The 14,777-nt window shown below is 40.7% G+C and overlaps 1 protein-coding gene across 1 annotated transcript in view; it reads left to right on the top strand.

Moving 5' to 3' along the window:
* The first annotated feature begins 246 nt into the window (after window positions 1-246).
* LOC309675742 (phosphatidylinositol-binding clathrin assembly protein-like) overlaps window positions 247-14,777 on the top strand; it is a 34,445-nt gene continuing 19,914 nt past the window's right edge. The window contains exons 1-6 of the mRNA XM_082488114.1: window positions 247-715; window positions 8,671-8,813; window positions 12,305-12,380; window positions 13,188-13,290; window positions 13,483-13,576; window positions 13,680-13,791. Of these exons, the coding sequence (XP_082344240.1) occupies window positions 586-715; window positions 8,671-8,813; window positions 12,305-12,380; window positions 13,188-13,290; window positions 13,483-13,576; window positions 13,680-13,791 (658 nt within the window). The 5' untranslated portion in view covers window positions 247-585. The remainder of the gene's footprint in view (window positions 716-8,670; window positions 8,814-12,304; window positions 12,381-13,187; window positions 13,291-13,482; window positions 13,577-13,679; window positions 13,792-14,777) is intronic.

The following is a 14,777-nucleotide window of genomic DNA, read 5'->3' as shown; positions in this document are numbered from 1 at the left end:
GCCTGTGACGGAGGAGCCCCGCGGGGCACGCGGCCGTTTCCCGCCACATGCCGCGCGCCCCCGCCCCGGGGAGGGGACCGGGGGGGTGAGGGAGGGGGAGCGCGCGCGCCGCCGTGCCCCGCCCGACCCTCCGGAGCGGGGCGGGGCGGGGCGCGAGGGGCGGGCGCGCGAGGCGGGCGGTCACCTGACGCCGCCGCCGCCGCGGCCGCCGCCATTTTGTCTGGGAGCGTAAATGTGAAAGGGAAAGCCGGAGCGCGGAGGGAGGCAGAGCGGAGCGGGGCCGGGAGGCGAGGGGTCACCGCCGCACCGGAGAGCAGCGGGAAGAGCCACCCCCTCCCCCCCGCCCACTTCCTCGCCCCGCGTCGCCGGTCGAGAGGAGCCGGTGAGGCGGAGCCCGGCGAGGACTCCCCGGTCGCCTCCGCCGGCGCCGCATCTGAGGGGAGCTGCCGGCGCCCTTCCCCCGGGGAGGCTGCGCTCACCCCCTGCCCGGCCGCGGGGGAGCCGCTGCCCCGGCCTTGCTGCCTGCCGCGGCGGGTCCGCGGGGTTGGGGTGGGGGGAACCGCCGCCGCCAGGGCCGCGCCGACGATGTCGGGGCAGTCGATCACCGACCGCATCACGGCGGCGCAGCACAGTGTCACCGGCTCGGCCGTCGCCAAAGCCGTCTGCAAGGCGACGACCCACGAGGTGATGGGCCCCAAGAAGAAGCACCTGGACTGTGAGTAGGACCCCGCGGGGGGGGAGGATGGCCGGGGCGGGGAGGCGCTCGGAGCCCCGGGGCGGCCGGCGTGGGCTCTGCCCTCCCGCGGAGGGAGGAGGGGGGGGGGCGGGAGGGGAGAGCCGAGCGCGGCCGGTGGCGTCTGGGGGGGGTCGCGTAAATCTGAGTGAACCTGACAGGTTTGCGCTTCAAAACTCAATTTACACGTGGAGGGGGTGAGCTTTGTAACACCCTGTCGTGCCCGGGAAACAGAAATCCAACATTGTGAACTCTTCCCGGTGCGAGCTTCTTAGCTCGTGTGCTCTGCGTATACGGTGTGCTTATATATATAAGCACGTAACATGGATATATATATATGTGCTTATTAATCCGTTACTTAGGGAAAAGGTGGGTGAAGTGTTGTGGTGTTGTGGTTTTACTGTTGTGAGTGAGAAGTTAAATTTTTAAGCACTCTTCCGTCCTTCTGTGCATCTGGTGGAGTGCAGCTATTTGAATATTTCTAGCGTTTCCTGAAATACCATAGTTTTCTGTCTTACAGCTCTTGAAAGGAGGTAAAAAGGCTTGAAGCGAGGAAAAGGGAAGGGCGGAGGTGGACCAATACCTCTCTCCAGCATGAGAGTGTGTTGCCGCTGATATATTTAAAATTAATATGTTAAAAATCCTTTCTGTATATCAAAAGGTGCGGAAAGCTACCCTTGGTACCTACAAAAGTACCAGTGGTGTTGCTTTCCTTCAGGTCTTAGTAACTGAATGCTCCAAACCTTGCACGTTGTGCAGTGTACCGTTCACCATCCACGAAGAGTGAAGTAAGTGTGTGCGTTTCCATTAGGGAGAGGAAGGAGGACGTGAAGCTTTATGCTTGTTTCTTCAAGGTAAAGGGAGCAGGCTGGGAGTTTTGTAGGACTCGTTTAAGTTGGTGGTGCTAAAGGGAGCCTGCCATTCAGGCTTTCGCAAGAAGTGTACTCAGAGCTATATTGTTTGCAGACAGTTTGGCGCTCTGATGCTATGGCACTTGTCTGTTAATACAGACTTCTGGTGTGAGAGCTTTCGATGTGGATCAAATAGTTAAAACCAACCAAATATATTTCGCATTTGTTATTGATCTGAATGAGTGGAATCCAGCTACAGCACTGAATATTGCAGCTACTTGTGTTGAAATTAAAAGCCTTTAAACTGTGTAGCTGATAAAATAATTTTAAAAAGGTATCTTGAAAAAAAGAATTTATCTTCTGTTGTGCCTGTGGTAGAACAACTTAATGAGGTAACACTTGAGTCCAGAAATGGCAATGTAACAGGAAGCCAAAAAGTGGTGACAGTTTGCTCAATAGTTTGAAAGCTTCTGAAGCTTAAAAGATGTAGCGTATTGTTTGAGAATGTCCTTAGAATAATGTCATCTACTGTAAGTTACCCTCACAAAATAAAATGGAAACCTGGAAAAACTCTTTAACTTGAGAATGTCATAAACTGAGGTTGCCTTTTGACTATCAAATTCCTTTGAATATCCTTTGATACAAACCTGTTTAGAGCTGTCAGTTTCCTGAAGGTCTCCTTCTGTGCCATGTGAGTTCTGTGTTTTGGTGTAATTCACTTTCTCAGACTTTGATCTAAGACAAACAAAAAGCTTGTTGTTCTGACTTGGTATCGGAAATAGAGGAATGCTTTGGTAGGGTGGGGAACAAAAAGATGTGAAATATGGTACCACAAATATCTCTGTAAGGGGTTAAAAAAAAAATTCCACATGAACATTTTCCAGTCTTCATTGAGTATACCCAGGCGCTGTTTTTCAAACATCTGCAAGCCTTTGCATGACACTTCTTTTATTTTTTTTTTTTTTTCACTTGTATACAAAACTTACTTGTATTAAATGCAAGCAGGTAAGATACTAGTTTAAATACTGTAATCTCCGGAAAAATCACACAATGTCTTTTCAAAGATGCAGTGCAAGTGCTTTCCAATTTAAGTAAATTATGAGGGCAAACATAGCTCGGATTTAATGCAAGACTGCTGGTTGTACCTTGGTCACTACATGTGTGTGTCATTAAAAATGCTACACCATCTGGTATTGCTTGTAATTACTGCTCAAGAAAAATCTTTACCAAGAATGTGTTTTTGAGAGTTGCTGTAGTTGTATCGGGGATCGTGGAGTAGTATCAGTTTGTGCACTCTGCTCAGATTAATTCTTAATGTCCCCTTATTGCCAAGTTTTCTCAGCAAGGAAAACTACAATATTACAATATGGATATTTATAGGAAGATCTTACACATGCAGTGTGTGAACTAGTATTTAAGAGTCTTGGGTTTTGTCTGGCTACTAACTGCTGAGTAGTATAGTCATATTTTTTTCTTGAAGAGCGAAAAAGAATCCACATACAACCCCACCCACCTAATCAATGTCAATGGGAATACTTGGGGTTTTTTCCTTTTAAAGTAGGTCACGGTGTCCTAAATAAGTCAGCAGATCTATTTCTGTAGTATTTTGTAATATTTTAGGATAACATAAAATGCTATAGAGAGGCTGATCTTTTCTCTTAGTGGAGCACCTGAAGGTCTTGTCCCTTCTTCCTCAGTGTGGGTTCTGTCACTTCCTCTCAGCCTCTGGAGTTTGGGTTGCAGGGGAGTGGGGCTAGTTAATGCTTTTGGTGACATTTCTCTTCTTGGCTAACTGTTGAAAAGCCATAATAAAAAATGAATAAATTAAAGCTGTAGCCAAGTTGGTAACTGGCCGAATAGACTTGCGTGTAGACCAAAACTTAGAAAAATACAAACCCCTAAATTAATTGCATTTAAAACTTTTAAATGAACACAGTAATAAAGGCAGAAGAACCCTCCTGTTTTACCTGTATACAGCCCACTTAAGAAGCACAGGGGAGGAAGAAGTAGTTAATGTTACTCATCAAAACTTAAAACTCCTATACACGCTTTGGAAATCTTGTAAGAAGTGGTAATTCAGTTACTGTAAAAATATATTATGTAGCAGAATTAGTCTCTTAAGCCTTTTGCTTTAGGAGAAAGTTTAGGTCTCCACCAAATCATTGCAAACTTCTAGGTTTTGCCAATGATGTCACATTGTGACTATCACAGTTTTGGGTTGTTTTCATATCTGCCCGTTCTTATTTTTGACAGCTAGAGCTCACAACTGTCAGGTGAATGCTGATGCAGTGTGGTTCTTGTGGAGTTATGTCTTGAACTCTTCCACAGGCAGTAAGGTGGCTGTAATTAATTTGAGGCTCTTTAGTAGTCTGTGAAGCTTTTCAATACAGTAATTGTGGAAACTTTACTTGAACAAAAAAATAGTTAATGTTTTTGTAATCTATAAATGTGGGTTTTATTTAGAAACTGCTTAAAGCTTTTCAGAAATTTTATGGGCCTTTGTTTATCCTTGTTTAGTGGGAGAGTGGGACAGAACAGCTGAATTGCTTTGCTTCTGGTAAAGTAACTGTAAGTTCTGGTTTAGCTATTATATAAATAAAACTTAAATTGCTATCAAATCTGCACTGTAAGAGCACATGGGCATACTTGTATCAATCAGGTGCTATCTTTTAATGAAGTCTTCTGGCAAGAACTGTTGAATTCCTTGGGCTGCATCGAGAAAGTGTGCTGAAGTGGCTCTTCTGTTTTATGTTTTTGTAACCTATAGTTTATGATGTAACTTCCAGAAAGAAAATGTAATTTTTTTTTTTTCCCAAGACTGAGGGGCTTAAGGAAAGTGGTCTTAATTCTTATGTCTATCTGAGAGCAGTTTCAGTCCTGTGACAAAATGGAAGAAATACGGGAATATTAAGTCATTATGGTTGTCTTTAACTTTGTATTTCCAGTTCCCTTGAGAGAGATATTCCTGAATCAAGAAAATGAGTACTTTCTTGTTACTTGAAGGATGAAAAGTGTCAGTTTTTGTTGGTGCCTGGCTGAGAATTTTCCGAAAACCTGAGATATGTATATATATAAAATTTTTTTTTAGTATCTGGGTTTATGCATGCTGTTTTCTGAAAAGCTGTACAGTTTCATAGATGATGTGCCAGTATTTCAGATGAGCTGTGGAAGAGAAATCCTCAGTACTTTTCTAGGCAATAAGATTTCCACAGCTCTTCCAGGCTGCTTGAAAACCCCTGTGGTACTCTTCTGGTTCAAAGCGGTTTGATTTTTTTTTTTTTTTTTTTTTTTTTTTTTTCCTCCTGTGTGATGTTAACATGTTTCTAAATTCCATTCTAGAAAGAGCACCACAGTTTCCCTTGTAGTTGAAATGATTCCTCTGGGTAATTGGCAAAATCCTTTGAGTTGTAAAGTGTTTGTATAAGTAGTGCGATAAGGAAACGACCATCACTTTCCCAACGCATTTCATTCCTGTTTTTGCTGCCAACATCCATATAACAGTTGCCCAGCTGTCAGTCTCTCAGGTGCATGTGTTCCTTTATCCTTCCAGATGTATGGTGTTAATAGCCTTTTCCTCCTTTGCCGCCAGCCCTAACAGATCCATACAGTTGTTTCTACATAGATATTCCTAGTGCAGATTTAGAAGAATCATATTAGAGAAATGACACTTGCTTTTTTGTTGTGTATCTAAATTGCTAGAGTTCAAACATGATGCTAGCTTCATTATTACTAGTTGTAAAATAATAAAAAAAATTGCCCCAAGTAGCCTTATTAAAGAGTCTGTTTAAACTTGCTTTTTTGCAATACAGGCATAAGAAGGTCCAGTCTTGTCCTATAAGAAGCACTGAGACTTTTTCCACCTTTCATTCTTGTGTAGTATTTTAGAGAGGTTTTATTTGCCTAAGCATGTGTTCTTTGGTATTGACAACCGTGGCTTGTGTGTTTGTGCATGTAAGCAGACTTTGAAACCAGAGACCAGAATTGTGTTAAGTGCCCTCAATAAAAACGGTCTCCGAGGGAGCCAGGACATACCATCTTCAGCAGCTGTCTGAGGTGCCTGGGACTTGCAGCTCACTCAAGTCCTCTAACCTCAAGCACAGCTTGGATTAGACTCTGAGTAGTCCTACGTCTATGAAATGTTTCCTTTTGGTTGCCTTTTAAAATGGTCAGGCTCACATCTTGCAGAAGCAAGTAGCATGTGTTGGAAAGCTTATTAGCACTCTTACAGAATTAATGGAACATGGAACTGCACTTGTGCAATAAAACCATAACATATGACCCTCTCAAATACACCAGAGGTCTATGAACTTCCACTCCGTTACTGTCACTGGTCAGAAGACTTCTCTTAGGCTTGTGTAGCAAAGCAGAAGGCAGTTGCTCCCTTCTGAAGGTAGGCATCTGCATGGGTTGTTGTGGTAGTAAACCTTTATGATGGCATTATAAGCCAAAGCTTTTTTTATGGATGTCTGGCTTAAGGAGAGGTGATCCATTACAGCATTTGGTATAGTTGCTAACAGCAGGGTTCTGTCACATTGTGCCTGAGCAGCACTATAAGAACACATTTGTTATCAAGTCTTGGACATAAGTATATGCAAGGGATCTCCCAGGTGTTACCATCATCTTAGGGTCCACTGGAACATCTGCTGGTAGACTGTAACTTGTGAGAAGGTGACGAGATTGAAATCTCTGGGGACAGTACTGGCAAAATATGAATGAAATTAGCTTGGCTAATTTGACTTGAGAGCAGAAAGTTTTTTTCTTCTTTTTAACCTGGATCTTCCAGTTTCCTCTATTATTTAATAAGCACTTTTCATATTGAGAATCCTCAGTGAAAAATTTGACTTGCTTAGTGGTCACATGAAGAACAAGGACTTTGTGCAGAAATAGTATTTTTGATAGGCTATCTGTGTGGTCTTTGACCTCAGCAGATCAATGGAATTTCTTTAACTGCTTCCTAGTAGTAATGTTATAGGTATTGCTCTGTAGAGGCTTTGTGGGGCTTTTGTTGGTTGGGTTTTTTTTTTGTTTGTTTGGGTTCTATAAACTGAGAATTGAACTTGTAGCAGTTCTGTAACATTTCTGTACTGGTTACAGACACTTTAGTGACATGAAAAACACTGAGCAAGATCTGATAGCAGTGTCTTTATAATGCTTGCTTATAAACTGATTTGATTTAGAAAGATTTATTTGCCTTAGTGTGTTTTGAGAGAATTACTTAGAAATGTCATAACTAAGTTCTCATTCAGTGGATGAGACTGTTGAATTAAAATGCCAGTTTTCCCTATGTATAAATTCTGGATTTGGGACTTGCTTCATTGTATGGGGCTCTAATTGTCTATGGACAGTTTGGACTTCCAGAAATTTTAAAGTACTACAGAATTTGACGTAGCATTTGACAATGATACAGCCATGAGTGGTGAGCAGCATCTATCAAATTACTTGTTTTTGAGATTCTGCACATTTGTAAATACTGAAATATTTTGACTACTTATCAGTAAGATTTTTTTTTTATGTATAGCTTGCTTAAAACTTCAGAGCTCTTCTTTTTGTGTAGTTATTTCAGTGGTTTTGTGTGTTACTATAAGGATGAAAGTTTTCATCCCAGCTTGTGTGTTTTGTATGTATTTGGAAACATTTGACATCAGAATAAAATTAGTAACTTATTAGAATTTGCATTTTATAGCTTTCTACCTTGACAAGATACTGTCTAAAACTCTTTACTGTGTTAAAATTACTCTGGTTATTATTCTAAACAGTGATCCTTAATCAAAGGACTTTATGTTCTTAATAAACAGATCTTTAATTAAGATATATCTGTAATATATTCTGTGCAGTAGAACAGATATAATAAGTGCAATATTTCTATGAAGTATTTTGCCCTAAACTATCAATGTGTGATCTCTTAAGTTCTTGTTTTAATTGCTTATGATAATGCAGTCTGTCATCTGTGTACTGCTCATGGGGGAAATAAGTTAGCTGTTTCAGTGGTGCTGACACCTCAGCGTTCGGTTGTTGCCCAACTTCCCGAGCACTTACCCTTCTTCAGGGACTTGCACAGACAAACCGCATAAACAGCGATGCTGCTCTGCAGCCAACAGGCTGCTCACAGGCTTGGCTTAAGTAAGAGGCCACAAAGGAAGCTTTTCAAACTAGATGTTTGTTTTACTGGCCTTGCCCAGTCCTTGAGGTGTACTTTGATCACACCTAAGCCAAATTTAGCTCAGAGAGAGAATAAATGTCTCATGTGCATGTCTTGAGGGGGTTAGAATAGTCCTGGGTTCAGTTCTTTGCTCTCTTCTCAGCAAGTGCTTTCAGTGACATTCTCGGGCAGGCTTTTTCCCATGTATCTCTTGGAGCCTGTTGTGGTTTTGGACTAATACTCGGGCAGAGACTTGAAGCTCTCTGTCTCTGACCTCCAAAGTTAATGTTCTCCTATTGAGTCTATCATCAGTCTTGGACGCAAAGAGCTTTTTTTTAATACAAAAGCCTGAGGCCTGCCATGATTACCACAAAATACTCGGTGGGTTGGTGATTAGGTTATTTTAGCTAAGTGGGAAGATGTGTAGATGCAAATTCTTGCTCTTAATTCTTATAGAAAAGAGGCTTATTACAGGTTTGTAGCATCTAATTTGCTGTCATATGTGTCAGTACTCAGGCTTAGGTTAGAGTTGCAAGGTACTTGCTGCATGTTGATCTCTTGAGGTTTAGATGTCTCAGCTTTTCATTGCTTCTCTGACTTTCATTTTTTTTTGTTAGATCCAGTGGCTTCAGGCACTGAGCATCCAGAAGGCCTACACTGGCATTCAGACAATAATTTGGGCATAGAGTTTCTACTGGAGCAGGTTATTTATTGATGAGATATTGGGACTCCATAAAATTATTGAAATGCCTTTGAAGTTCATACTCGGAGTCTTTCAGTAAAATGCAGTGAATTTGAGCAAGGAATGTAAAATAGCTCAATTATTCCTTAAATGAAGTTAATGTTCCCAGTATGAATGCTCAGTGTGAAAATGCGAAATAACATGATGATTCTCTTTGAGCATATAACTCGTTGTAATGCTTTGATTTTTTTTTTCTTTAATTTAGACCTAATACAGTGCACAAATGAAATGAATGTGAATATTCCACAGTTGGCAGACACGCTCTTTGAGAGAACTGCAAACAGTAGCTGGGTTGTAGTGTTTAAAGCTCTAATTACAACACACCACCTCATGATGTATGGAAACGAGGTAAGACATGATTAGTTCTGTTTAAGTTTCCTTGACAGTATTTTAAAAAATTGCCTCAATCTATGAAGCGTTAGATATGTACTTCAGTTTTTCAAAGGTCTTTGTTTTTCAGCTGATGGCTTTATAGTACTTCTCCAGAGAAAAGAACATTCCTTTGTTATTTCAATACCAAAATACATCAGTGTTTGCAGTTTACCTGCAGGCCTCTGGGTTGGGCTGTGAGGGAATGAGTGACCTTTCTAGAATGAAGACTTGAAAAATTCTGATGAGCTTTACTTCATTAGGCTACTGCTTATCAGTAAGAGCACAGCAAAAGTGTCTTGTTAGCACTCCATAAATGTGCAGCCAACCTATTAACAGATAAGAGTACTTACTAAAGGAGGGAGGAATATGGTGACTAGAATATTTGATCTTGCAAATTATCATCTAATGGGCTAAATCTTCATATGTTGATGCTGGTAACATTCCTCCGAAACAGGTTTCTATTGCTTTTATTTCACTTAAATTATTTCATCCCGATTTATGAAAAGCTTCCCAGACAGTAACATGGCATTAGAAATGTAGCCTCTCTTACACAGTCCTTCTGTTAAAAACTAAACTTTGTTGTGGTCAGGTGACAGTCTAGCCCTGAACTTGTGTGTAGTCATTCTCCTAATAAATGACTGTTCACTACTGGTAATATTGAAATGATAATTCTTAAAGATCCTGCTTCCAGCCATTAAACTGCTCTGAAAACTTAGTGTTGCCTCTTCTCTCTTCAGAGCTCTGTGAACTTAATTGAAATGACCTGTAAAACATAGTATGCTCTTTGTTAACACTTCCCCAAATTATTTATGTGCTTAAATTGTAGTTTCAACAGATAATAGGCTGAAATTAGAGGATAATGCAAAGTAAACACAGTAAAATTCACTGCTTATTCCGAGGGTAAAGCTAAACTTAATGCTGTAAATCAATTTGTATATTTTATTCTCTCTTCTTCCAGTACAGTTAGTATCTGGACACTGAACCTTGAAAGAAAAAAAAAAAAAAGGCAGACAGGTGAACATAGAAAAAATCAGATTTTAGAGTTGTGCGCTACCAGTCAGTATCTGTTTGCCTGTACAGTGTTTTGTAGTGGCAGAAGAGTTGAATTTTTACATCTGTACCAAAACTGGTCCTCGGCTTTGAATGGGTGTATTCAAAAAAACTAGTTCCTTTCACAGAATTTCCAGAGTTGGAAGGGACCTTTAGAGATCATCTAGTCCAACTCCCCTGCCAAAGCAGGATTGCCTAGAGCACACTACTCGGGACTGCATCCAGGCGGGTCGTGAAAATCTCCAGAGAAGGGGACTCCACAACCTCCCTGGGCAGCCTGTGCCAGTGCTCTGGCACCTGAACCGTAAAGAAGTTTTTCTGTGTATTTGAACAGAACTTCCAGTGTTCCAACTTGTGCCCGTTGCCCCTTCTCCTGTCACTGGGAATCACTGAAAAGAGCCTGGCTCCATCCCCCTTCAACCCACCCTTTAGACACTTGTATGCCATAATAAGGTCTCCCCTCAGCCTTCTCTTCTCCAGGCTAAAGAGTCCCAGCTCTCTCAGCCTTTCCTCATAAGGGAGATGCTCCAATCCCTCAGTCATCTTAGTTGCCCTTCGCTGGACTCTCTGCAGCAGTTCCTCTTGAACTGGGGAGCCCAGAACTGGACACAGTATTCCAGTTGTGGCCTCACCAGTGCAGAGTAGATGGGGAGAATGACCTCCCTCGACCTACTGGCCACACTCTTCCCTATTCCAGGATTCCATTGGCCTTTTTGGCGACAAGGGCACATTGCTGGGTCATGGATAACTTACTATCTAGCAGAACCGCCACATCCTTCTCCTCAGAACTACTTCCCAGCAGGTCCACCCCTAATCTATACTGGTGCCTTTATACCTGCTGAGATAATTAGAACGCTAGTTCTGTAATTTCAAGTGGAACATGATTGTACTCCTCACTCTTCTAATATGTTGAGGCCTTTTTCTTAACCGGTTAAAAAAAAATTATCAGATGTTGGATTTCTATTTTAAGTACAAGTAAATATAGCAGAAGGTGAAAATGTCTGAGCGCTCACTGTCCTCTAGTTTCTTGTTCAACGTGACTACCTGTTTCTTGTGATGAAGTTTTGGGTGAAACAGGTTAAAGCTCCTCCCACCTGTGCATTGAGCAATGCCAGACCCCTGGCATCTGGAGCGTGAGAGTTATCCTTGGCCCTTGTAAAATGAGATTCAGAACAGCAGCTAATTTTGAAATGTGTATAGATACCTTTTTAATATCACTGTTCTGTTCCTGATCATGTTCCAAATGCATTTCTTCTTCTGTATCACTTTGAATGTAGTACTAAGATTTATAAAGATCAGATAAACTGTCTGAAAATCAGAAGTTGTTAAAACAGTGCCAGAACTGTTGGTAGTCAAGCTGTGTGATGTAGACTTGTGTGAACTCCATAGCTGTAGGCTGAGAACACATATGGAGTTACTGATGACGTGGTATGTGACAAATTAGGGAATCGTTTGGGCCCTTTGGAAGGTGAAAGTACTGCTTTTGGTTTAAATAGTACTTGTGAGAAGAATTTTCTTGTTGCTGTGCTAAGCCCTTATTACAGTTCCCAAAGAGCAGGTGCTATACTGAGCCTGACTGAAAAAATGCTAGTTTTGCAGAGCCTGACAGTGCAAACCTGGCAGACAGCTGGATTTCCACCTGAATGGTAAAGGAACCGCCCTATGTGCTGTAAAGGAACCGCCCTATGTGCTGTGGCAGCGGGGGGATTCAGATCAAAGGTGTAACAAGTCACTTAGGCCGCACTCCTCTTTTAAGGCCTAAAACACATACAAAGAAGCAAGAAAGTAAGAAATGGCGATCGTAGGAGATCTGTGTGGAAGAGTGGCAGAGGAACTTTTAAAACCACCTTGCTGTCTGGATGTGTTTGTCTCTTGTGTTATTTTTGGAGCCAGCTATTATTTGTCAAAACTTAAATGTCGCTTAGTCAGATCGCTGCATTATAATATATATATTTTATAACGCCAGTGTTGCTGCTCACCGCAGTTCTAGAAGCATTATTGTTAACTAATTACTTTTCAACTTTGTAACTAAGCCTGTCTCCCTTTTCTACGGCAGCAGTAGGGCTATGCAAACCTCCAGAGCTTGGATAATGCAAATGGTATTTCTGTTTTATGTCTTCCAGCTTGTCTATTCTAAACTGCAAAGTTAACCTAAGCAGCTGCATCTAGGATTATTAGCCTTTTATTCACGGACAGTGATGTCGTGTTATATAGTTTAAGTCTATATTTTTGCCAAATAGAGTTTTGGATTTCAGGGGCTTTGCTAATCAGTACTCTTCAAGTTTTCCTTTAAACTTTTCCCTAATTTCTATTGTTGATAGAGATGACTAGAAACAATTACAAGGTAAGTGCAGTTTTCTTGTAATATGTTTTGACTCTCGCAACAATTAAATTCTCAACTTTTTCTTCACCAACAGCGCTTTATCCAGTATCTTGCATCCCGAAACACTCTGTTCAATTTAAATAACTACCTGGACAAAAGTGCCATGCAGGGTAAGGATCTTTCACTTTACTGCCTTTTTTTTTGCTCTGTGATAGTGCCTGCGTCAGTGCACTCTAGGAGACAAATGACATGGAAATGAAAGGGTATTATGATTTATATTGCACGAGGCACCAAAGAATGTCCAACGAAGAATGTAGACACAAGCAAAGTGAAATTCTGAGTTACCTAGCTGAGTGCTAAAAATTTGTCTGTAATGTTTGTATCATGTGCATACGCACCTGTAAATTTTAAAAAGTGAACTCTGAACGCAGACTAGAATAAACCTGACGAATAAACCTGATGAATATTACCACAGTGATCTATTTTTGTCGTTTTATTTTAGTGTCTTGGGAGTAAACGTTTACTGTTAAGGTGCACGGAATGGTAACTAAGATGTGCTGTATAAATAGTGAGAACTCCTTCAAATCTCTGAGAAGCCTTTTAATTACTTGCCAATGGTAGAAGACATTTTTGGGTCTTTAAGTGATTTTTGAGGCATTGCAGATAAGTTACAAGGTCTTCAGTGTTTTAATATCTTAATAAAAGTTGCTTGGTTCTTGCCTAATATTTTAATGTGTTTAGGTGTTTATTCTCATAATTGCAGTGAATGCTTTCCTAATCTTAGCGAGTTGGGAAGAAACGGTAACGTTGATCTCAAGGTTAAAAGGAGTGAATCACAAGACTCTGGGAAGTGCCTATGAAGGGCTTTTTATGCAAGTGGAAGTAAAATGGGCTAGTAAGGAGAATAGTTATTGAAGAGAACTTAAAATAAACTGTACCCCTTCAAAATGGCTAACTTATAAATGCTTAACTTTTAGGCTATGATATGTCTACCTTCATTAGGCGATATAGCAGATACTTGAATGAAAAAGCACTTTCATATAGACTTGTAGCAGTTGACTTCACCAAAATGAAAAGAGGGTAAGGCTGTTACTGCTTCTTCTGTTTGGACTTTTGTATTGGGGGGGGGGGGGGAGGGGAATACTAGTTGTTGTTGAGCTTATCATAGATTGGTGTTCCTTTTGGCCCTTTGAAGCAATATAGTATTGTTGAAACAGCATAATATGCTGAGGTCTCCTGGTAGTTTAAACACACATGTCTTCTACCCTGTAGGATAGATGGAGTGATGAGAACCATGAATGCTGAAAAGCTTCTGAAAACCCTTCCAATCATACAGAACCAGCTTGATGCACTCCTTGATTTTGATGTAGGTACTTCAAGCTCGGTGTTAGGTAACACTCTCATTTTTGAAGCGAGAGTTTCATTATTTTATTAAATACTAATTTACTTTCTCATTGCTTTCTACACAGGCAAATCCAAATGAACTAACAAATGGTGTTATAAATGCTGCCTTTATGCTCCTCTTTAAAGATTCCATTAGACTTTTTGCAGCATACAATGAGGGGATTATTAATCTTTTAGGTATGTGAGAATTTTTTTAGCTTTTGAACTTTTGTGAAAGATGCTGAGAGAACTAAGGAATTTAGACAATTTCTGACTGCAATTTCCTAATAAATTCTCTGCTCCATTACCATTAAATTAAACCTGTCTTAGTTTCAGTGACAACTAGCATAGGCTTAAACACTCTTCTACCTAGAAGAGTGCATCTTGAAACAGAAGTTGAGATGAGAGGGTGACTGGTGACACTAAAACAAAGATACCATAAATGTGCAGTGGATAGACTTTGCAATTGGACTGTAAAAGTATTAGTGAGTTACCTGGTATTGAGTATTTAGTGTAGTCACAGTATGACTGACTTGTGGTTTCCCATACTTTCTTTATGGCTTGACTGTTCACCTTTACCTGGTACCTGAACCTACATGAGCCTAGTAGATGACATGTAGGGGTTTTTGTTCAAGAGTGATAAGCTTTTAGCAAAGCTTTATAATGACTGTTAAAGCAAACTTCTGAATGAAAGCATCTGATCAATATGGGTCTGTTAATCCACTAGTTTTTTCTCAGTGAAATATCTTTAAGTACATAGGGCAAAACCATAAGTGAAGGGTGTGGTTGAGACTCCTTTTGGTAGGTCAGTTCAGCCCATATACTGCTTCAGTCACCATTCTGATATCTTTTGGATATTGAGCCCATTTACAAACATCAAAAAGTATTGATACTGGGTCTAAAAATCTAAATGTATACCAGGAATATTTTCAAGTGATAAAATAATTTGCCTTATTGCCAGCTAATAAGCTGACTTCTTGAAAATATTCCCCTAAGTACCTAATTTCACAATTGCAGTGATTCATGTCCATGCTTAATAAAGCTTTGCATTATATTCTAGTGTACTGAAATAGAAAAAAAGTGTTTTTCTATTGACTGATGTATTACAAAAAGTGTCAGGTATTCATGTAAACTTTGAAATCTGAATACCTTTGAGTTACTCCTGTCTGTTCTCTCCCTGAAGC

The sequence above is a fragment of the Vanellus vanellus genome, assembly GCF_965231255.1.
Source record: "Vanellus vanellus genome assembly, chromosome: 10".
Classification (NCBI taxonomy): domain Eukaryota; kingdom Metazoa; phylum Chordata; class Aves; order Charadriiformes; family Charadriidae; genus Vanellus; species Vanellus vanellus.
Note: the sequence above shows the minus strand (reverse complement) of the source record. Positions and strands in the feature narration are given on the sequence as shown.